General features: G+C 42.5%; 1 protein-coding gene and 1 long non-coding RNA gene across 3 annotated transcripts in view; one reads left to right on the top strand and one right to left on the bottom strand.

Moving 5' to 3' along the window:
* EMC2 (ER membrane protein complex subunit 2) overlaps window positions 1-10206 on the bottom strand; it is a 133551-nt gene extending 123345 nt beyond the window's left edge. Inside the window, exons 1-2 of one of the 2 annotated variants that reach the window (XM_077493175.1) lie at window positions 10057-10206; window positions 7933-7980 (exon numbers count right to left, since the gene is read on the bottom strand). In XM_077493175.1, the coding sequence (XP_077349301.1) occupies window positions 7933-7972 (40 nt within the window). In that variant the 5' untranslated portion in view covers window positions 7973-7980; window positions 10057-10206. The remainder of the gene's footprint in view (window positions 1-7932; window positions 7981-10056) is intronic. The other variant, XM_077493176.1, reaches the window with a different exon arrangement.
* A 12646-nt stretch (window positions 10207-22852) lies between these two features.
* LOC143997518 (uncharacterized) lies at window positions 22853-24102 on the top strand. Its single transcript, XR_013277696.1, has 2 exons — window positions 22853-23069; window positions 23952-24102. It is a non-coding gene; the product is annotated as an uncharacterized LOC143997518 (long non-coding RNA).
* The last annotated feature ends 588 nt before the right edge of the window (window positions 24103-24690 follow it).

Here is a 24690-nt window from a genome sequence, read left to right as displayed (position 1 = left end):
GAAACCCTCATTTTGTGCACAGAAGCAACATGTGGACTTGACTGTGGAGGTCATTACCGCTTGCCATCCTGTCCCTTCATTCAGGATGGTAATGGCAAACCCCTATACCATCCCAGTCCTGGCTCAAATCAAAAGCACCAGAAGTGACCTCAAACTGAAGCATTAGAGGCATGCGCCTACTAGGCAGCAAGACTCAGGACTTCACGTGGTCCTAGATGCCCTGGAACACACCCTGTCAAAGCCCCCTTCAAAAGAAGGAGGAGGATAGGGCTTACCAGACAGTTCATCAGGAGTTGACCCCCTGCAACCACCTGGTGATGAAGGGAAAAAAAAAAAAAAAAAAAAAGAGGGGAACCCTCAAATCCAGGCAGAAGGCCAAGGCATGACAAAACAGGTGGACCTGATTCAAGAGTAAGACCGCTGACCCAAAGGCCATTGAGGCAGGATAATTGGGCAGCAAAGTGGCCAAGTGGTTAGCACTTCAGCCTAGCAGCACTGGGGTCAGTGGTTGGAACCCCAACACTGCCTGCATGGAGTTTGCATGTTCTCCTTGTGCCTGTGTGGGTTCCACCCACTCCGGTTTCATGCCACACCCCAAAGACATGCTAGCAGGTTAAAGAGGGATTCCACCTACAAAAAAAATATTAAAAGCCAGCAGCTATAAATACTACAGCTGCTGACTTTTAATAAATGGATACTTCACCTGTCCCAGGATCCAGCGATTTCGGCAGCCGAGACCGATCGATCATCTCTCGGCTGCTGCGCCGGCATTCTCAGAGAGGGAATCAGGAAGTGAAGCGTTGCGGCTTCACTTCCCGGTTCCCTAATGCCCATGCGCGAGTCGCGCAGCACAATGGGAATGGTCCGCTCTGTTTCTGGGACCCGTGTGTGTCCCAGCAGACAGCGCGGTGGAACAGGAAGAGGCATAGACTCCCACGAAAGTCTATGCCCGGAAGTGAGTGCAAATACCTGTCTTAGACAGGTATCTGCACCCCCCTCCCCCCTGAAAGGTGTCAACTGTGACACCGCAGGGGGGGGGGAGGGTTCCAATGAGCGGAAGTTCCACTTTAGGGTGGAACCCCCGCTTTAATGAGCACCTGTCAAAAATGGTCCTAGTATGGTGTAAGAAAGTGAGTTAAGGACTTTAGATTGTAAGCTTCTTGAGGGCAGGGACTGATGAGAATGTACAATATATGTATGTAAAAGTACCAGTAATAAACAAACAAAAAATGTTGGTGATTATCCTCAATGTCCACCCTGTCAAAAACCCCAAAGGGGGGGGGATTGACGACAGGGCTTAGCAGCCAGTTCTTCAGGAGTCGACCCTCCTATTATCACCCGGTGGTCAAGATCAAGGAAAGAAAAAAAAAAAAAAAAAGGGGGGGGGGGTGGGGGACCCTCTGATCCAGGTAGAAGACCCAGCCATGACAAAACAGATGGATCTGAATCAAGAGGGAGACCGCTGACCAAAAAACCATTCAAGCAGGATAAAGAAATATTGTGCTGCTCCTGGATGGTAGGAAACAATCTACACTGGGAGATGAGGGGAATATTTTACTTTTAATCAAAAGGAACCAATCATCTCTCAGGTGGTTGTCCTAAAAAATGATTGGGGGGAAAAAGGTAATTCCCCCATCTTCCCTCCAGACAGGTGTGGGCATCATGTTAGACTCTGGGGCCGCAGGTTGGACATCCCTGATGTAGTGCAAGGGCCGGCCTGATTGGAGGTCGAGTGAATGGATAGTTCGGTGGGCCATCCTATTCCATAGTTTTGTAAAGTCTAAAGAAAACTGTACAGACATTCCTCAATCTGTTCCTGGCTGCAGCTGTCCAGAATCTGACTGCCGGGAGACCTGAGGTCCTCAGAATAGAGGGCTCCCGAGACCTTTGCTTAAAGAGGAAACTAAACAAAAAATTGTTTTTTGAAGCATTTACAAGTAAAAATCTGTTAAAACTATGACATATGGCAGCACGATACTAAGGTTTATTGATTGAAAGTTTATCAAATGCAAAAAGGGTACGTACTTTAATCGCTTGCCAACCAGCCGCCATCGTTATATGGCAGCAGGTCGGCTCTCCTGTGCAAATCGCCATGTATGGCGACTCATGCGGGCGCATTGGCTGCACGCTGCGGGAGCATGCCCGTGGGTCGGGTTGACTTGATGTCCACCTAGTACCGAGGCAAAATGGGGATCTGCCATTGTAAACAAGGCAGATCCCCATTCTGACAGGAGACATTTCAGAGAACTACTAGTCCCAGTGATCGGAAACAGTGATCTCTGTCATGTCCCTGCCAGCCCATCCCCTCCTACAGTTAGAACACGCTGAGAGAAAACATTTAGACCCTTTGTCACCCCCTACTGTTAATCCCTTCCCTGCATTTTTATAGTACTAATAAATATAATAAAGTAACTGATCCCCAAAGTGTCATTAGGAGTCAGATTTGTGCGCCGCAATGTCACAGTCCCGCAAAAAATAGAAATTATAAAAAAAAAAAAAAAAAGTAATGCAGATCGCCGCCACTGCCAGTAAAAATAACAAAAAATAAATAAAAGCCCTAAATTTATCTCAGTTTATAGACATGATATTCTTTTTTATATTACCCGTATATACTCGAGTATAGGCCGACCCGAATATAAGCCGAGGCCCCCAATTTACCCCCAAAAAACTGGAAAACTTATTGACTCGTGTATAAGCCGAGGGTGAGACATGGCTGTCCATCCCTGTGTGTCCGTCCATCCCTGTGTGTGTGTCCGTCCATCCATCCCTGTGTGTGTGTCCATCCATCCATCCATCCCTGTGTGTGTGTCCGTCCATCCATCCCTGTGTGTGTATCCATCCATCCATCCATCCCTGTGTGTGTGTGTGTGTGTGTGTGTGTATTCATCCATCCATCCATCCATCCATCCCTGTGTGTGTGTGTGTGTATCCATCCGTGTGTGTGTGTGTGTGTGTGTGTGTGTGTGTGTGTGTGTCCGTGCAGCCTTGTGTGTGTGTGTCCAGCCTACCTGTGTCCCAAGCCTCCGTCCCGAGCCGCCGTCGTCCCGTGCCTCCTCCGTCCCGTGCCTCCTCCGTCCCGTGCCGTGCCTCCTCCGTCCCGTGTCGTGCCGATGGATCGCCGCTCCAGGATCGCCGCTCTTCTCGGCGGCCATTCTACAATTCAAAAGCCGCGCCTCCGCCTGTGATAGGCGGAACACTCAATTTCCCAGCAGCCTGTGTTCCGCCTATCACGGACATCCTCTCATACTCGTCCGTAGTATGAGAATGAGCGGATGTCCGTGATAGGCGGAACACTGACTGCTGGGAAATTCAGTGTTCCGCCTATCACAGGCGGAGGCGGAGAAGGAGGCGCGGCTTTTGAATTTTAATGTCCGCCGTCTGTCTGCTCGATACGCTGATCGAGCAGTCAGACAGCGGTGACTCGAGTATAAGCCGAGGGGGCACTTTCAGCCTCAAAAAAGAGGCTGAAAATCTCGGCTTATACTCGAGTATATACGGTATATATTTTAGATATTTTTTTTTTGTATATGTATTATAGTAACAAAAAAAATTTTTTCTCAAAATTGTGGCTTTGTTTATAGCACAAACAATAAAAACCGCAGAGGTGATCAAATACAACCAAAAGAAAGCTCTATTTGTGGGGAAAAAAAGGAAGTACATTTTGTTTGTGTACAGCTTCGCATGACCGCGCAATTGTCAGTTAAAGCAACGCAGTGTTGTATCGCAAAAAATGGCCCAGTCATTAAGGGGCAAATCTGCCGGGGTTGAAGTGGTTAAAGTCTCGATATCAGCCTCCTGTAATCCCCTGTACAGAAACAGCGAGACGGAGGTAGAGGAGCCACACTAGAAACCAGTCAGGCTCTGTTGTAGTGTGCATTTCCTGACTATGAACATGCTTACAGGAGAAAAGAGCAGAGTGAGCAGAGGGACATCATGTGTGTGCTGCTGCCTCAGGGCCAAACCAGCATACAGGAGGGTGTGTTTTTAAACATTGCTGTACCTCTCATGCAGTAGAAGCCAAAAAAACAATCTATACTGTGTGGAATGGATGAGGAAATTGTAACAATGTGTCATTAGAATGGCACATCCTTTAGCAGGTAAAATAGCCGACTTTTTATTTTTTTTAACAGTATGTATCGCCGTCTGTTACACAAAAAAAACAAAAAAAGAAGATCCTGTTCCTATAAAGCATGAACAGTACAGTGCACCCCCCTCCCGCCTGTCAGCTTGTGTCAGTGCCCATCCCTCCCATCCTGCTGCTAAAGTGTGTGCGCTTTTTTTTTTTTTTTTTTTTTAAAGGGTTGTATACCTTATTTCTCAGCTCCTCTCACTGTAGCTGTCAGATCGGGAGAGGGAGCGGCGGCGGTCACGTGAGCACTGATTGGCGCTCTGAAATAAGGTATAGAACGACATTTTTTTTTTTTTAATAAGGCACACACACTGGGCACATAGCATTATCGGACAGATTGCCTTGAAATTACAAAGGGATTTTACAACCACTTTAAGACCACTCAGGGTTTTCTTGTTTTTTTGTTTGTTTGTTTGTTTTTGCTGTAATAAGTGTCCTATTGAGATATTTTCCTTCAATTACTCCCCCAGAGATGCAACAGAAAGTCAGGAAATCTCAAAAAAAGTAACAGATTCTTGTTTAAAGGGGTTGTAAAGGCAGATTTTTTTTTTGATGCATTCTATGCATTAAGATAAAAAATCCTACGTGTGTAGTAACCTCCCCTAATACTTACCCGAGTTCCCTCTTTTCCTCCCTAACAATGTCCACAAGCGTTTTAGTCGCCTGAGATTCTCCCTCCCGATTGGCTGAGACACAGCGGCAGTGCCATTGGCTCCCGCTGCTGTCAAAGTCACCTACCCAATCAGGGAAGAGAAAGAGGGCTCCATGTCTGAATGGACACAGAGCTGTGACTCGGCTCGGGTGCCCCCACAGAAAGCCGCTTGCTGTGGGGGCACTTAACAGGAGGGAGGGGCCAGAAGACATAAGAGGGACCCAATAAGAGGAGGATCCAGGCTGCTCTGTGCAAATCCAATACACGGTGCAGGTAAGTATAACATATTTGTTGTTTTTATAGGGGGGGGGGGGGGGAAACAAGCCTTTACAATAACCTTTACTCTGGCCACAGATGGATTGAAATTCAGGCAGTTCAGTAGGGACCAGACAAATTTTGATCCATGCATGACTGTTCCTACTAAAACAAAAGTTGATCTTCTGTCGAATGGGAATGCTTGGTCAGCGGCTGCAGCCACTGATTAGTGTTTTCTAGCAGCAGAGGGTTCCGGCTGTCAGAATAGAATGGCACAGTGGGGAGGACTCCTCCAACTACCTTGGTTGTGTTTTTCTCAAACACAGCAAAAAAAAAAAAACCTCTACTGTAGCCAAAGCTGGAAAAAACGGATTTCAATTAATAAAAACAAAAAAATAAATTATAGACCAATAGGACAATTCTTCATGTGGTTTGTCCTCTTCCACACTTCACCACGTACTTTAGCGACACCCACTCACCAAATAGTATTGCCTCTCTTATCATGATAGGCTAATTGCGCTTTCAATCATTAGCTGGGTCATCCGCTCCTCCCCCTTCCGATGGAAATACTCAACAGCAAAGAAAAAAAGATCCAAAATAGCGTAATATTGCTAAAGCACCTTTATTCAATATTTTTCCACCAAAAATAATACTCAGAAGCGCAAATAATAAAAGAGCCTCTACAAGCATCCAACATATGTCATTCCCTCCACCAATGCTGCCAGTGGGGATAGCAGGCCAGTACATGCCGATACCATCAGTAGGTCACCTGGACCGCCTCTCCACCACATCCGGATTGTCACTTCCGGTTGTCATACAGCCACGCCCTGTGCTTGCATGGGCTTATTCTGGGTATTCTGTTTTTTGCCTTTTTCAGGTTAGTGATTCTACTACAGCTGTAGATACAGCTTGGGATCCAATGAACTAGACTAGCCAGCCTTCATATTGCTCCACAAGTTTCCTTCAATAACATTAAACAGAACCGGTCACCAACCTTGTTCTTTCAATTAAATTTTCAGTGCCAATCTAGACAGAGATCTCCCTGACTGTTGCAAAAAAGGGAGCTGGCACCAGTGCACCATTCAGAGGTGTAAGAACATCAAGGAGAAGAAAAGGTTCCACTTATCAACCCAGTGCATTAGTATATGAAGTAATTGAACATGACCTCAGCCACGTGGCTTGAACAGCGCAGACAGAGGCCACATACACACTAATGCACTAGAATGGTGAGCAGCACCTTTTCTTCTCCTTGATAATTCTCAGCATACCACAGTTATAGTAGAATCACTAACCTGGAAAAGGAGAAAACCTCAATATCCAGGAAAAACCCACGCAGGCACAGAGAGAACATGCAAATGCCATGCAGGACGTGGCTGTATGGCAACCGGAAGTGACAGAAGAGAAGTCCGGGGTGAGATACAGATAGTATTGGCATGTACCAACCTGTGTAACTGGACTGGGCTGCATGGAGGGAGGGAGTGGATGCTTGCAGAGGCTCTTTATCATTTGTGCTTCTGAGAAGTATTTTTGGCAGAGAAAGTTTGAACAAAGGTGGTTTAGAAATATTACACTATTTTTTTATCTTTTTTTTCTTTGCTGTTGAGTTTTTCCATTGGAAGGGGAAGGAGCAGATGACTCAGCTGATGATTGATAAATGGTGCACAATCAGCCAATCATGAAATGGAGTGAGCGTCTTACTTTACAATTGTTTTTTGGACTTTATCAAGTTAAATCACATGTGAGAACTGGGTGTTCTTTCACTTGGAGGATAAAATTTGTTATAGCATTACCTTACCTGGTTTTGGTGAGGGTGACTGAAAACATTTAGATTTATGGTGTCAACAATTACCGTATTTATCGGCGTATAACGTGCATCCCAAGTTTAGGAGGGAAGTTTAAGGAAAAAAAAAAAAAAAAAAAACTTACATCTAAATGCCCATCAATGCAGCCTTATCAGTGTCCATCATTGCACCCTTGTTAGTGTCCATCTGCAGCATTGTCGGTGTCATGTGCAGCCTTGCCGTTTGAAAATGGCGCTGCCGAGATACATAGCTGGATGTCCTGTGCATCTCGGCGGCTTTTGGCCGCAGGACTGCGAGATCGGGCAAAAGCCGCTGAGAGGCTCACGAGAGGTGGGGGAAATCGGCGTATAACACGCACCCATGATTTTCCCTTGATTTTAAGGGGAAAAAGGTGTGTGTTGTACGCCGATAAATACGGTACTTATTTTATTTGTTTAAAGCGGTTGTATAGTCCAATTTTTTACTTTAACCTACAGGTAAGCCTATAATAAGGCTTACCTGTAGGTAAAAAGAAAATCTCCTAAACCTGTACGGTTTAGGAGATATTCCCCTTGCAATGACTTCAGCGGTGCATGCGCACAGGGGATTCTCGGCTGAAAGTCCGGCAGATGCCAGACCTTGCCGGGAGACATCCAGGGCTGCGAGTGACCGGAGCTGCAATACACGGAGGACACACCGAAGGAACATGTCAGCTCCCTTGGCGTGGACCGAGTGAGATGCCGACACCTTGTTCTAAAGTAAGTATTTCATAATGAGCTAGTATGTGGTGCATACTAGCTCATTATGCCTTTTCCCTTGCAGGTATATATAAAAAAAAAAAAAAAAAAGTCAGCGGGTTTACTCCCGCTTTAAGTATTGGTTAATTGTGGAGGCATTCCAAGGAACATAGTTAAGTTTTTTTTAATGCAACATATTTTGTTATTAATTATTGTTGGGAATGAGGCTGCTTACCTGATATTCAACGTTAACTTGTGAATATATCTAACCAATGCCCATATAAACAGGCTGGGCAGGTGCTGATGACGAACACCCAAAACTATATGAAGGTAGAAACAGTTTACTGCACTACACTGGTATAAGGAATAAGAATTTACCTTCCCAGGTCACATCGAACATGTCGGAAACCTTTGCCATTTTCTAGTCTGCAAAATACAAAAATCACAAATCATTCTGTCACTACAATTTTTATCAGGGCACATTTATCAGAGCAGCAAATCAGAACATACCCATCTACCAACACATTGCGAGGCCCAGTCAGCATTACCAAACAAATTAAGAAAAAAAATGTTTTTTTATTATAATATAAAACCCAGTAGTGATTAACCACTTGACCTCCGCAAGATTCTACCCCCTTCATGACCAGGCTATTTTTTTGCTTTTCAGCGCTGCGCTACTTTACCTGGAGATTGAGCAGTCATGCAATACTGTACCCAAATGAAGTTTATATCACACAAATAGAGCCCAACTATATGTAAAGTATGCTTCTTTTAACTAACCCAGCTTTGCAGGTATGAGAAACTGACAGATCCTCCCTCTGTACAGAGCTCTGTGTTTACCAACACATGTCTCTGGTCTGTAAATATACACAGCCGATCAGCAGGTTCCGGGTGTTAAATATTAGCTGGGACTTGCTGACAGGCTCCCAATGCATGTGTGTGCGCCCTAAACCCGGACATAGGCAGCGAGTCTGGTATGGAACTTTGACTACAGCAGCCGCTCGACCGCAGTACGTTGCGGCCTGGAACCCAGGCCACAATGTGTGCGCCCTAACCCTGGACTTAAGCAGTGATGTCTGGGTACGGTGCTTTGACTACAGCAGCCGCACGTTCGCAGTACATTGTGGCCTGGAACCCGGACTTAGGCAGCAATGTGTGGGTACGGTGCTTTGACTACAGTGGCCGCTCGTCTGCAGTACATTGTGGCTGAACGGTCCACAAGTCATTAAATACCACCACATAAATCAATTTGTGGGGGGAAAAAAAATCTAAAAATATAATCTGGGTATAGCGTTGTATGACTGCACAGTTGCCATTCAGTGCTGGAAGCTGAAAATTGGTCTGGGCAGGAAGGGGGTAAAAGTGCCCTGTACTTCAGTGCTTAATTGAGAAACCTGATGTTAGAAGCCGATTGGCTACCACACACAGCTGCACCAGATTCTGAGCGCTCCAGTTCTAGTAATTCTCCCCCTTATCCTTTGGTCTCACCGAACACGGCTTCACTTGAAGTCACATGATTTCTAAGCCGCACGTCAGTGCGACTTCAGGTACAACTTAGAAGACATCTGTGCTACTTCATGCACAGACGTCGATGCAAATCGCACCTGAAAGTGCAGAATGTAGCATAAGAACTACTTTCAAAATCGGTGCGACTCCAATGGAGTCAGTCACACCGATTTCTTTACGCACACATTGCGGTTTGCAAGTGGATTGGGGGGGGTTATGGCTGAAGTTATCTTTTTATTTATTTTTACTTGTAAACAAAAAAAAAAAAAGAGACCCATTTCACACATGCTGTCCAATCAGGTCAGTTTCTCAGGCGGACCTGACGATCCATACACCCCTATGGAGCGGTCGATGTCGGCGGTGACATGTCCGCTGTCACCCAATGCTATCCGGTCCACCAAATCCAGATGGACGGTGAGCCTATTTCCCATCCATCTGGCGGATCGGATGAACATGGACAGGTTATCAGATTTTTTTTATCTGATCTCCCCATAGAGGAGAGGGGCTCTGACAGGTCTGTCTCCATACGGTAAGCGGAGACGGACCTGACATCCGCCTTCTCAGCGGATCGATCCCCCGCCGAGCAAAGCACGGCCCATCAAAACACAGAGCCCATGTGATGGGGGCCTTGGTCTCCAAGTGGATAATCGGTGACATAAGCTGAGCTATACACAGCTGATTATTATCATACAGCATGTATATAGATATACATAGTGTCATTGCTTTACAGTACAAAGGGGGACAGTGAAGTAGAAGTGAAGACAAGAGGGAGGGGAGGGCCCTGATCCTAGGAACAGACAATTTAATACACTCAGTGACACCGGATGTCCTATGGCCTCATCAGACAGGGGACACAATGTGAGGACTCAGGAATAGACTGTGTATAACACTGACAGAGGAATACAGAGCAATGTGTACAGCTGTGTCAGGCCCCACCCCCCTCCTCTGGCTCATGACACCCCCGGTACCGGTACCGGTACCGGCCACCCTCCTCACCTTCTCCCTCACCCCCGGATTACCGATCTCACAGCAGCCCAATGACTGCAGCTGGACAAGCCGGGACGTGACGTGCGGCGTCGCCTGCACGCTGACCCCACGTCCCCGACGTCCTTACGTGACGCGTCGCCGTGGGCAGGGCGGAAGCGATGTTGTGTAGTAGGTGGCGATGCCCTCAGTGTATCGGTCCTAGTTCTGTGGCCGATGGAGGAGCTGTATAGGAGAACGCATTAGGAGGGATATGGACTTTATACAGAGCTGGCAATGAGACGTGTTGGTTTGCAGCACTAACACTGTATCCACAACGTGTTCACTGTAGGATCTCTCATGTAACCAGCTGACAAAACTTCAATAAAAATTAAAAATGTATTGAAAGTGAACATAGCATTTAACCCCCCCCCCCCCCCCAAAAAAATAAAAAAATTCCCACCCCCACATAAACGCACATACAAACATAAACGCATGCATCGGGGCACCTACGTATGAAATCGCAAATTACCACCTATCAAAATCTAAATAAAAATGTATTGAAAGCGAACATAGCACATAAAATCCCCCCCCCCCCCCACATATATGCACGTACAAACGTAAATGCATGCACAGGATACTGAAGATTGTTGCCATTCCACAGACGCACACAAGTTTAATATTTGAAACGTTGGCGTACCTATTTACTCATTTTTTATATTTTACCAAATAAAAAATAAAAAATGGGGTCATTTATTGCATTTGTGTGTCCTAAAATTAACTTTAATGTGTTTTTGACTAAAATTTAGCATTTCCTAGACCTCTGCAGGAATATCACGTGACATTAAAAAAACTGGAACTACCGCTATTTTATTCCATAGGGTGTCTGCTTGTAGAAGATATATAATGTTTGGGGGCTTTATGTAATCTTCAGGGCCTACTTTTTTTTTTTTTTTTTTTTAAGCATGCGTGCAGAAACAGCTCTGGCAGTGAAAGGGTTAAAACTTTTATTTCTGGTCATGTGATTTGCAAGTTGTAATCTCACTGCACTCAGCATAAAGATAACTGACAGTTTCTAAGAAATCGCTGTGTCTTTGTGTTGTTGGAAGCTTCTGTCATTATAGATTTATTCCTAATGCAGTTAATTGATATGAAATTTACAGGATAAGTTCACTTTAAAAAAAAAAAAGCATATTTTTTTTTTGTAGGCAGAAAAGTGTGCTAGGACTAATTCACACCACAAAAACCTCCTCCGGATCCATTGTGCATACATTTCTGAATGCGTGTTTTTGATGTTTTATTCACTGTAATGGGGTCCAGTGCGGGTTTGATGCATGTAGGAGCTTTCTGATGTGTTTTTGATGCATTTTACCACATTCCAGTAAGTGTTCTGTGCAGGAAAAAAGCAGCATGGAATATGGGTGTAACATGTTATGGAAGGTGAACTTAAAGAGGGATTCCACTGGAAAAAAAAATATTAAAAGCCAGCAGCTATAAATACTACAGCTGCTGACTTTTAATAAATGTACACTCACCTGTCCCGGGGTCCAGCGATGTCGGCAGCCGAGATCGATCGCTCGGCTCTCGCGTGCTGCCGCTGCCATTCTCGGTGAGCGAATCAGGAAGTGAAGCATTGCGGCTTCACTTCCCGGTTCCCTACTGTGCATGCGCGAGTCGTGCAGCGCAATGGGAATGGTCCGCACTGTCTCTGGGACCCGTGTGTGTCCCAGCCCCAGCAGACAGCGCGCAGGGACAGGAAACAGCATAGACTCCTGTGGGAGTCTATGCCCGGAAGTGGGTGCAAATACCTGTCTTAGACAGGTATCTGCACCCCCCTGAAAGGAGCCAACTGTGACACTGGAGGGGGGGAGGGTTCCAGTGAGCGGAAGTCCCACTTTAGGGTGGAACCCCACTTTAATATTTAAAGCGGTAGTCCGCTGTAGTTTCTTCTTTTTGGAGTCCCCCAGATGGATTTTGCCATAATGTAGTTATAAGTACAGCATTCTACAATATTCAATTTCCAACCGCAATTATAGTCACAAGAATATGAAAAGAAATTATGCTTTTACATACAGAATACAACTGACCCCCCCCCCCCCCCCCCATATACGGTATGAAGAAGCCATCCCATATATCTATCTATCTATCTATCTATGTATATATATATATATATATATATATATATATATATATATATATATATATATATATATATATAGATAGCTAGATACATATATATATGTATATATATATATATATATAGATAGATAGATAGATAGATAGATAGATCTACATATATATATAGAGGTATATATATATATATATATATATATATATATATATATATAATGATTACATACACAGAAAAAAATAAACTCAGACACATGTGTGGTGACTTTCATATAACAGAGGATCTTACCAAAGGAGGCATCATGCCTATTAATTGAACCAATACAGAAAAACCAAAGCAATGGTACTTTACATATGCCTCCAATAGTACATACAACTAATTTAAAAGAGATACAATTTATTTTTATTATTAAAAACAACTGTGACACATACAAGCAAATAATCAAAACAGTTGATCAATTAAGATATAACTTAAACCTCTTTCCCACTGGAGGTGATTTTCAGGCACTTTAGCGCTAAAAATAGCACCTGTAAAGTGCCTGAAAAATGCCTTATCTGCAATCCTAATGCTTTCACACGGGCTCTGTGCTGGCAGGATGTTAAAAAAAAGTTTTGCAAGCAGTGTCTTTGGGGCGCTTTAGGGGCGGTGTGTACACCGTTTGAAATCAATGGGCAGCGCCACCGAAGAGCCTGCAAAGTGCCCTGACAGCGGTGCTTTGCGGGGGCTTTTAACTCTTTATTAGGCCACTAGCAGGGGTTTAAAAGCGGCCCGCTAGCAGCCAAAAAGCGCCACTAAAACGCCGGTAAAGCGTCATTAAAATTAGCTGCGCTTTACTACCGACGCCCCCCGCGCTGTCAGTGTGAAAATGTCCTTAAGGCAAACCTTTTTATCTTTAGTGTTGCATAGAGGGGAGAGGGATTAGAACCCCTGTCAGTTCCACTCGTTTATTAAAAGCCAGCAGCTACAAAAAGTGTAGCTGCTGACTGATAAACAGACACTCACCAGTCCCACGTCCTGTGATGAAGCCGCCTGAAGCATCGCTCCTCTCCCCCCCCCCTCCACAGTGCCGTCATTATAAGTGTGGGAACCCAGCTGCAACAGCTGGGTACACAGTACGCATGCGCAAGTCACGCTACGCTCTCCTAGTGGCTAGGCAATCATCTGATGTGTCCCAGAAGATTGCAGAGAGGAATGCACAATCTCGGGGGAGTGGAGGAGTCGCCTAGGCAGTGAGAAGGCGGAAGCAGGAAGTGGGACAGGAAGCACCAGTCAAAACTAGGTACCCACATCCCCCCCCCCTCCAATAAAATATGCCAAATGCTTTTGGGTGGAACTCCACTTTCAGGAGATTCCTCTTCTCTGTTTATTATTATCATTGAAAGTGAAAGTAAAAGAAAATCCCAAATTTTGGGTTGTCCCCAGGAAAGTAATAGAGGAGAAATATTCCAATGAGAACACTTGTTTTGATGATCTGAGGATCCCCAAGGGACTTTTTCTCACTTTCAATTGGCTATGGGACAGGAAATGAAGTGTTATAACCCTCGTTTTGGGGTGTTTGTACTATCCTGGCACTTCAGGACCACTAAAAAATTTAATAGGCAGTTAGGAAATCAGATATGTAATGTATGCCCCTAAAAGGTGATCATTGGAATTTGGGGACCCTGCATTCAGTTGGTCAGCAAAAAAGATCACATTTTTTGCCACGCTTTTTGGAAAGCGAAAAATGTAAATTAAATTAGATTTTTTTTTTTTTGTCATTTTAATAAGATGTGTTGCATGCATAGCAGGAAAATGTGTTTGGAGGTGTAATTCTAAGTATACCCATGCTATGCATGCGACATATCTTATTAAAATGATAACTTAGGGGACAAAAAAAAATCAAATTTAATTTTACTTTCTTCATTTTCCAAAAAGTGTGGCAAAAAATTTGATCTCTAAAAGACTCCTCATGCCTCTTACTGAATACCTTGGGGTATCTTCTTTCCAAAATGGGGTCATTGTTGGTATGTTTGTACTGCCTAGCATTTTATAACCCTGTAAAAGTGATTGGGTGGCTGTAGAGCCACTCGGATCACCTATACTGGAATGAGGATTGCCGACACTAAACAATGATACCAGGATCATGGCTACAGCTGCAGCCTGGTATAACCACTTGTTCCCTTAACTGTAAGTTCTGAGTTCTGCTTTAGGAATACAGCCAGATCTTCACCGTACATTTCGAGCTACTCATATCTCTAGTTATTATTACTGATCAACATGTAGAGGGGAAATATTCTCAATTAATAGAGACTCTTCCCCACCATTTGTGAAATAAAAACCTTAGAAAAATGTGAACCCTTAGCCCTTGTACACACGGTCGGACATACCGACACCAAAATCCGTCGGATTTTGTCTGACGGATTTTGTCCGAAACTTGTGTTGCATACACACGGTCGGACAAAGTTGTTGGAAAATCCGATCGTATGTAACGTGATGACATTATTTCGTTACGACGGGACTACGTTCAGGCTAGTAGCCAATAGCTTTGGTCTAGGAATTTGATCTGAGCATGCGTGGCACTTTGTCCAATCGGAATTCTCTACACACAATTGGACAAAGTCCGATCGGATCATGTTGTCGGAATGTTTTATAGCCCAGCTCTAAAACTTTGTCCGTCGGATATTCTGACGGAAACAGTCCGATGGAGCCCACACACAGTCGGATTATCCGACAACACGGTCCGATCGGACATTTTCCGTCGGAATGTCCGACCGTGTGTACAAGGGCTTTGCCAACGCCATCCAAGTCTAAAAGAAAATGTTCTGAGTGAAGTTTTACTTTATTTATTTATTTTTTATATCAAATATTTTTTTTAATAATTATACCAAACAAATAATATATCAAATAAGTCCATTAAATATCTGAAATTATTAAATGATATATTAGAAAAGGAAAGAAAAAAAATAAACACAAAAAAATAAAAAAAAACATAAACCAAACAAACCTTGCACCTCTCGTATCATATTCACTTATCATATAATAACCAAAGCATATTAGGAGCATAAATACAAGCTCCCTTAATATCATGAGCGGCGCCCAGGAGAGAGACACACACACACTCTGCTACTGTTTTAAAGAGTAATCATTTCTGACTCCGTTGGGGCTCTTTGCTGAAGACATTTCTGGCCATATAAAGCCCTGTGAAGTGTCATGTTTCATGTTTAACCTTATACCTACCTTGGCAAATTTGGGTGCAAAGTGTGTCCTCCCATATATTCCACCCCCCGTGCCCGCCCCCAGGGGGGGCACCCAAATTTTGGGTGTCTCGCAGTCTGTCGTCTCTTTGTTGAGGGGTACAAAAGTCCTCGGACTTGTAGGTGACGTCTCCTGAGGAAGCGGTGTTTTCTCGTGCCGCGAAAACCGGTCGAGCCACGCGTCTACCCTACATTTATGTAAAAAATCCCTCTTGTTTGGGGTTTTCAATTACCCTTGTATGACATCGTCCATTTTATGGATTGATCATTTTGTTGTCTATTTTGATCTATGTTTGTATGTTTTGTTCTCTACTATCATTTTTGTGTACCCTGTTTCCCCTAAAATAAGACCTAGCGTGATTGTCGGTGTTGGCTGCAATATAAGCCCTACCACCCAAATAAGCCCTACTCTGTTTCCTCAAAAATAAGCCCTACCCTGAAAAGAAGACCTACAAGGACTTTAACTAGGGCTTGTTTGGGGGGTAGGGCTTTTATTGCAGCTATCACCGACAATCACACTAGGTCTTATTTTAGGGGAAACAGGGTAGTTATTTAAAATAAAATCTTATCTATTTTAAATCTCAATTTACGTTATTGAATACTATCTGATACCGCAATAGTTCCCACTGTTCCCACTGATCTCAGGAAATTTTCGCCCAGATTTTTTTTCCTAGTGTTGAGCTTTATGCTCTCCCCTGTTCTCTACTCCCTTAATATCAGTCGTCAAACTATGGAAGTATCCTTCTCTGCAGCTTCAGTTTATCTTTCTTTTGCATATTAATTTGAGCAACTGTAGGGAAAATGAGGTTTAATGTTGATAAATGTAAAGTTTTGCACTTGGGGGCTAAGAATATGCATGCATCATACATACTAGGGGAGTACAACTGGGGCAATCCATAGGGGAGAAGGATCTGGGGGTTTTGGTAGATCATAAGCTCAATAATAGCATGCAATGTTAAGCTGCAGTTTCCAAACGAGCAAAGTCTTTTCTTGTATTAGGAGTGGTATGGACTGCAGAGAGAGAGAGATATAATTTTGCCCCTGTACTAGTGGTGTACCAACAGTGGGGTGAGGGGGGGCAGTCCGCCCCGGGTGCCAAACAGTGGGGGGGAGGGGTGTCATCAGGGTTGGCGCAACCATATCTCCTTGATTCTGCTGGAGCAGTGACTTTCCGGGGAAGGGCGCGATAATGTGGGTGCATACGCCCCGGCCGTGTGTATGCTCCATCGGAATTTCTGCACACAAATGTTTGAGAGCAGGTTCTCAAATTTTCCCCCAACAAAACTTGTTGTCGGAAAGTCCGATCGTGTGGACACAAGTCTGTCGCACAAAAGTTCATGCATGCTCGGAATCAAGCAGGATAAGCTGCACTGGCTATTGAACTTCCTTTTTCTCGGCTCGTCGTACGTCTTGTACGTCACCGCGTTCTCACGTTTGGAATTTTTGGCCAACATTTGTGTGACCGTGTGTATACAAGACAAGTTTGAGCCAACATCCTTTGGAATTATTGGATTTTTTTTTTTTTTTTTAACAGAAAGTAATAAATATTTTTTTTTATCTTTTTTTTCTAAATTTACAATCGTTTTTGCTTTATATCTAAAAAAATATATATAGTAATGATCAAATACCACAAAAAGAAAGTTCTATTTGTGTGAAACAAATGATAAAAGTTTAATTTGTGTACAGTGTTGCATGACTGAGCAAATGCCAGTTAAATTAGTGCAGTCATCTGGTCAATATTGGCCAATTGTATGTGTTCTTATGCCATATTTCATGTGTTCTTCTAGGATCTGTAATAAAATTATATTTTTGTATTAAAGGTAAACCGCAAGGCTCCGCTGCCTGCTTCCCTTAGATAGAATGGCGGCGCCGGGACCCGAGAGCCGAGGGACGGCCGACACCGCGGGCACCCTGGATAGGTAAGTGTGCTTATTAAAAGTCAGCAGCTACAGGGTTTGTAGCTGCTGACTTAAAAAAAAAAAAAATTCAGCTGGCCCTCCCCTTTAAATGTCAATTAAGTCTAGACCATGTGAACATGAGAACTAGTGGCTGCTTGAAGTGTTCATCCTGGGAGCCGAGGAAGGGGCCTGCTGGAAAGCCGGACGCACATCATGATCCCAAGAGAAGAGGAAACAAGTGATCAAAAAGAAAACCATTTGGGCTCCAATGCTGTAAAAGTGAATAAATCAGCTAGACAGTGAATATATGTTCACATGGTCTAGACTTAATTGACATGTAAGTACTTAGTGGGTTGAGTTCATTTTTCCCCTCCTTTACATACCGTATATAATCTCTATAGATTGTTTTATTTCATCCACTCCCAAGTTACACCACCATGTTGCTTTTCAAACGATTCTTTACGATGGACGACTGTCTTATACCTCAATATGTAATCTCTAAGTTGCTATGATTGAAGAGAGGAAACATGCTACAAGTGCAGCAGGGGCTTTTAAGGCATTAATAGAAGTAGTGGAGTAAGTAAATGGCAGCAGAGTGACACTTTTATTGAGTACACAATGGGAGTTATTTACTAAAGTCAAATCCACTTTGCATTACAAGTGCAAACTACAAGTGCAAAGTGCACTTGAAATTGCACTGAAAGTGCACTTGGAAGTAAAGTCCCTGTAGATCCGAGGGGGACCTGCAAGGGAAATAAAAAAACAGCATTTTAGCTTGCACATGATTGGATGATAAAATCAGCAGAGCTTCCACTCATTTCAGATCTACCCCTTAGATTTACAGCGACTGCACTTCCAAGTGCACTTGTAGTGCAAAGTGGATTTGCCTTTCATAAATAACCCCCAATTTGTAATACATTTTATAAACATGAACAGTGACATTAAAATATAGGTATACCCATACATTATTTAGCTCAATACACTGGGCTATAGCCCTCCACTGGCGCTCCTCTAGTGTGCCTTGGTCTCAAATTATGAATCAAATTCTATCCATCAAATTATTAGCACATATTCATCATACGCTATTTGACACCGTGGACACATATGATAAAAAATGGAGACCATGGGGACTTATCTCTGCTAGGCCATTGATCTTTATTACGTTATTGTGGATTCTCGCATCAATAAAAAAAAATTCTCTAGATATTTACTCCTCTGTAATGCATTCTCTTTGAATCAATCATACATCCTACTATCTGTATCTCTACCTTTTATACCAATGCTACTTACATATTTTGCTTATGTTTACTTATGTACCCTTATTTATACATGTACCTATTACCAATGTACAGTTAAATTGTATTGAGACTTATTTTTTAATAAACCAATTGTAAACAAAAAAATATATACGGTAGGTATACCAATGAACCAGTTAATACATAGATATATTAGAAAGCAGCAGTAAGACTTTAATACTGTATAATACAATACTGTATACTGTATACTATACCAATATAATATAATATTGACTGTAACTTAACTATAAACATGAAAGCCACTTAACATGTTCCACAAGTCTATTCCAAGGATCAATCTTATTAGGTCAATGGAATGTCACTAACGGCCTCTGCCAAGCAGACACTGACTCGCTCTTGTTATCCTCCTGTTTAAAGGGATAATCTAGCTATATACGATAATAATTCCTTATTGTTAAACTGGAAAAAGAGTTAAGGCTATGATATCTAATACCGAGCCCATCCTGCCATAAGTGGATCAGACAGACAAATTAAAGCGCCACTACACCTTAATATTATCAACAACTGAAATGCATAAATGAAATAACACCAGAACCAAAGACTTGAAAATAGCCTACTGGCTAACACAGAAACTATGGGTATACTATGATATAGAACAAAGTTAAAATAATTCTGTTAATACAACTTTTCAGGAATTTAGACTCTTTAGAATCTTTTACAAAGGGTTAACCCTAATGAGAGACCTAGACATGTAGTATCTACCCACAAGATACTCGCCCACAATTTTGACTTTCTTACAAAATAAACATAACCTCACACAAAACTCCATACCCAGCAAGACACAAAGTTCCATTCTGTTTAGTAAACAACAGCCTTTACACACCCATCCATCTACACCTAATCCAAACACCATGATTGTGCACCAAACCAAAAACTCCCCTTTATTAACAAGGCATGGGCAAACACCACAAGATCAAACCCATACTCTCCCATGTAGTCCTCCATGCATTGAACCACGTAAAATAAAGTCAGAAACAAATTCTTCCCATCAGAAAACAAAATCCATTTACTCTAATAGAACATACCAATCCATTTAATACCTCCCTCCTCATACCATCCACAGACAAGGCTCCAGAAAAATGCAAGACTCACCACTATACAAACACACTACATACAGCTAAACCTCAAACCCACACAGAGAGAAAATCTACTTCCTCTCTGACCCACCCGGATTAAATACACCTTTTTAGAGCAACAGCTGGTCTACTTCTTCCACCGGTCTACTTAATCACTTCCCCCCACTGAACACGATACTGGTCATTAACATACCCAAAATACCCTCTCACTATCTCTTGGCCCCCACCTCCCCTTGATTACCCTACAACCCCCTCCCGATTAATAAAAAGACACAATCTGTCTGTAACCAGGAAAATAATATCTGAGCACAGGTTACACTTTTAGTGTGAAATCAGCATTTAACATAAACGATCCAACTGTACTCAACACATCATTTCTTCAACAGAAACTTACTCCACACCACACTTGCTGAAAATGGTATCCATGAATGCCAAAGCATTAAACACTCCTCAAAAAAGATCCCAGATCCTCAGGGAATGCCACAAACTCAGAGCCAACGTGGTCTGTAGTCAGGAAACCCATTTCATGACAGGGAAGATTCCTAAAATAACAGACAACCATTTCACCCATGCATTTCACTCTACAAATAAAGACTCCAAGAAGAAGGGAGTTACTATCCTGATTTCTAAAAACACACCTCTTGAAGTGACAGGCTCATTATGTGATCAAGATGGAAGATACATATTTATCAAGGGAAAAATTAAATCTAACCCCATTACAATAGCTAACAGCTATGCACCCAGTACAAAACAAGTCACATTCTTCCGTCAGATCTGTGATCACTTATCTTCCTTCACAACTGGTATCCTAATTCTTGGTGGAGACTTCAACGTCCCTATTAATCCATTCCTTGACACATCCTCAGGCACCTCAGGTATGCCTTACAGAGCACTTAAACAGATCAAACTACAACTCCAAAGCCTACTGTTACACGACACCTGGAGAACTCTGAACCCACAAGGTAAAGATTATACATATTTTTCACCTCTACACCAAAAATATTCTCAAATCAATTACTTTTTCATCTCTCAATCTGATATCCCATTATTGACAAAAACAACAATAGAACCCATGACAAACTCAGATCATCATCCAATAACAATCCTTTTAACCTTTCTGGAAACTTCGTCCAAAACAAAAACCTGGAGACTAAACACGTCCTTTTTAAAAGACCCAGCAAACAGAAAAATTCAAAACATGTCTCAGAGACTACTTTTCTCTCAAGAACACAACAGAAACATCTACACTAGCCCAATGGGAGGCACACAAATGTGTCATCAGAGGAGAGTTCATAAAATTGGCATCTAGAATCAAAAAAGAACATCAAGCTAAAATCTCTTCTATCATGGCTCATATACTCTCACTAGAAGCAGCACATAAACAAAGAGTATGGAAAAAATAAACTGCGCTTGACAAAATTCTAATTAATTAATTAATCAATTAATTAATAGATCAATTAATTAATTAGCTGGAGAATCCCTAAAACCTCTATAGGCCGCAGCTCTGGTGGGATACACACACAGGCAATAGGAAAGACAATTTGAAGAGCTGCGCCAATCAATTAAAAATTAAAATAAAATAACCATAAAAAAATGAATTATCACATAAGAAATGGTTAAAATATTTGACCAGTTCAAACCACATCTATAAGTCCAAATCTACTATTCATCAATTGCAGATAATGACAATATCATGGGAACATTTGCAAAAATGGAAAAATGGTGTTTATAGATAACTTCAGTAGAGAAAAGACATTAAAGAGAAATGTTGATGTCTCTGGTCTCCTATCAGAGATGTCAACAGAGGAGATGTGAGCATGGGGACTATAACGGGGCACATATAATTTTTTGAGAAGAGATTAGAATCAAAGCATTATAAATATAAAAACAATTTATTCAAAAGGGAGTTACAAACAATATAAAGCTCATCATGACACATTTAGAACCATACTTACCAAACACTGGCATTTACTCACAGAAAATCACATACTCACACAATACATAAGGGAAACTCCCGAAATTGTTTTTCGGAAGGCCAGATCACTTAGAGATTGTCTGATTAGCAGTCACTACCAGACAAAACCCCTTCATAGATCCACTTTAAGAGGTACTTTTCCCTGTGGCCAATGTTCCATGTGTCCCTGGATATACTCAGGAACATCAGTGATTCTCCCGAATGGAGAAAATCATAGACTACAGCCCCTAGCCAACTGTGGCACCACTGGTATCGTGTATTTAATGCTATGCCATTGTGGGGCCTACTATGTGGGCAAAACCATTTGTGAATTTAGGCAAAGAGTGGGAGACCATATTTACTATACAACTAATGAAAAATTAACTACCATCGGCCGACACATTGGATTATACCATCGATTTGAAGTAGGGACCATAAAATTCGTGGCACTCAAAGTCGTTTCAGTTGACATCAGGGGTGGCAATAGGGACAAAATATTACTACAAAAAGAAGCCCTATGGATCGAAAAATTTAACGCACTTGTCCCCCCTGGTCTCAACGAAACAAATTCATTTAAAGCCTTCCTATAATATATCTCTACACACATCTTCTTCCAATTTCTAAATGTGATTTTCTGTTTCGTGAGATCCTGCCTGGGACCATCCATTGCTAGTATTCAGATGATCATCTTGTTTTGAGCCGAGAGGGTCCTGGTGCATCCACCCCCCTGCCTTTCCCGCCCCTGTGAAACATTATGGCACAACAACGCTTTGTGTCATCTCTAATGCCAATACATAGATTTCCTTATATATGATTTTTTTCTTATTATTTGTTATAAATTGTTTGCCAATTCTTGTATTTCACTCAGTTAAATATATAATATGTGCTATAAAAGTATTTTAAAGCTCTTGTATTTCTATGTGACGTGATAGCGTTTTTTCAATCATCTCCTTAGATTTAATCCCTGTTCACAGTCAGTTACTGGGTGGTCCCTGGTGCATGGGAGGCTTCTTTCCCGGCGGCTGGTGGGGCCTGAGGACTGGAGGGGGTGGAGATCCATGCATAAGCTTGGATAGTGGGAGTTGCTCTCCTTCTCCCCCCCCCGTTCTTGCTGACATATTGGGGGACTGGCTTCTCCTTTCCCCCACTAGTGAGCGCAGGCGTGCACGCCGTTCGTCTTGTGTATGCGCTGCAGGCCGGGGACATCTTTCCTGGCCGACGCATCTACAATGGCTGCGTGGCCATGTTTTCGGTGTCCGGTGCTGTTGGGCGCATGCGCGCGGCGACGTCTGACGCGCGTCCTGTTTAGGCCACTGACCCCGCCGACGTCATGTGCCCGCGACACGGCGCTGAGGTTGAGGGGCATATAATGGAGGTGAATACACCAGTTCCCTGTGTCGATCGGACCTGGAGGGAACCCTGGGCATGTGTGTTGCAGGTGAGTCATGATCTCTATAGGATACCTTACCCAGCCACTGTGTATTTATACAGATGGCTTTTTATACATATTTTTTTATCTTTACTCTGCTAGTGTGACATTGGCGGTGAAAAGAGACCATGTATACTAACTAACCGATTTGGATGGAAACTATCTTTAACCTACCACCTGCCTACACTGCCTATGTATATCATCAGTGGTCAAATTAGACCATTTATATACCTCCGGGATCCATGTTCCCCCTTTCAATTCAATAAGGGGTAACTATGACTGAAGAAATTTCTATATTATCCTGATTTTCCCGCTGGTGTTCTATATGTTTTTTTGGTCTACCTACTCACTTCTATGACATGTCACTCTCACTTTTTCGTACACATTGGTGTTATCTGCTATATCCAGAACTTTGGATCTTACATTTTTAAAATCTGACATTCAGATTCACTCTTTGCCTATTCAGTGCACTTTCTGCATTCAGCTATTTCAACCCCCCACTCACAATTATTTATTCACACTTTTTATCCCCCACTAATTTCACTTTTTCTTGCGGTCTCCTTTTCTTAAAATCTTAGTCCAAATAAAAATCTTTTTAGTTTATTTATACCTTATACTCTTTTATACTCAGTTAATGATAACTATACCTGGATCAGTAGTCGACATTTTGGAAAATTCCCCTCCCAGTCGCCAGGAAAGACTCTCTCCTTTTCTTGTGCCATTGAATTTGACCCAGTTCGGTAACAGGGCTGGAGAGGTAGGATGAACGCTCTCACGTTGTAAATCTCTCAAGCATGTCTCCATATTAAAATGATTACTTTTTTATATATATCCTTTTTTATTGTGATTGTATGTTCAATGATTTGTTATACTAAACTAATGTATTTCTAGACATAGGCAATGTCCTGATGAAGCTGTGAAGCGAAACCAGTCGAGCAATTACCTCACTCGTCTCTACAAATTGTGATCCATACCTCTGAGATATTATATCTTTATATTGTTTTGTAACTCCCTTTTGAATAAATTGTTTTTATATTTATAATGCTTTGATTCTAATCTCTTCTCAAAAAATTATATGTGCCCCGTTATAGTCCCCATGCTCACATCTCCTCTGTTGACATCTCTGATAGAAGACCAGAGACATCAACATTTCTCTTTAATCTGCCTTACTGGGATGAGGGTGCACACTGTTAGACTATATTTTGTAATATCCCAAAGCCACTTATTTCTCTAGAGAAAAGACATTGCTGGAAGAAGCAGCAGACAAGTCTCTTTTCTTTTTGAGCAACTAATGGAGTATTTGCCCTGTGGAGTATTTGAGTACCAATTTCAGTGCAAGGTTCAGATCCAGTGTGCTGTATAGTCCATGAATACATACTTCAGGCTACTGATGGGTCAGTTTATATGCTCACTACGCTTCGCCATCTGGTAAGCGCATTACTATCCTGGTGGTCTTCCAGCTCCATAATGGCATGAGGCAAGGATGCCCCCTATTCCCCATATTGTTTGTCCTTTGTCCTTACCCTTGAACTTTTGCTTAACAAAATAATGCTTAACCCAAGGAATTACAATTCAGGAACAAACATACAAAATCACTGCCTTTACCGATGACCTTTTGCTCTTTCTAACA

Source organism: Lithobates pipiens, unplaced genomic scaffold (assembly GCF_037356315.1).
Source record: "Lithobates pipiens isolate NorthernLeopardFrog02 unplaced genomic scaffold, aLitPip1_a1.2 Scaffold_19, whole genome shotgun sequence".
Classification (NCBI taxonomy): Eukaryota; Metazoa; Chordata; class Amphibia; order Anura; family Ranidae; genus Lithobates; species Lithobates pipiens.
This window is presented reverse-complemented; position numbering and strand designations above follow the sequence as displayed.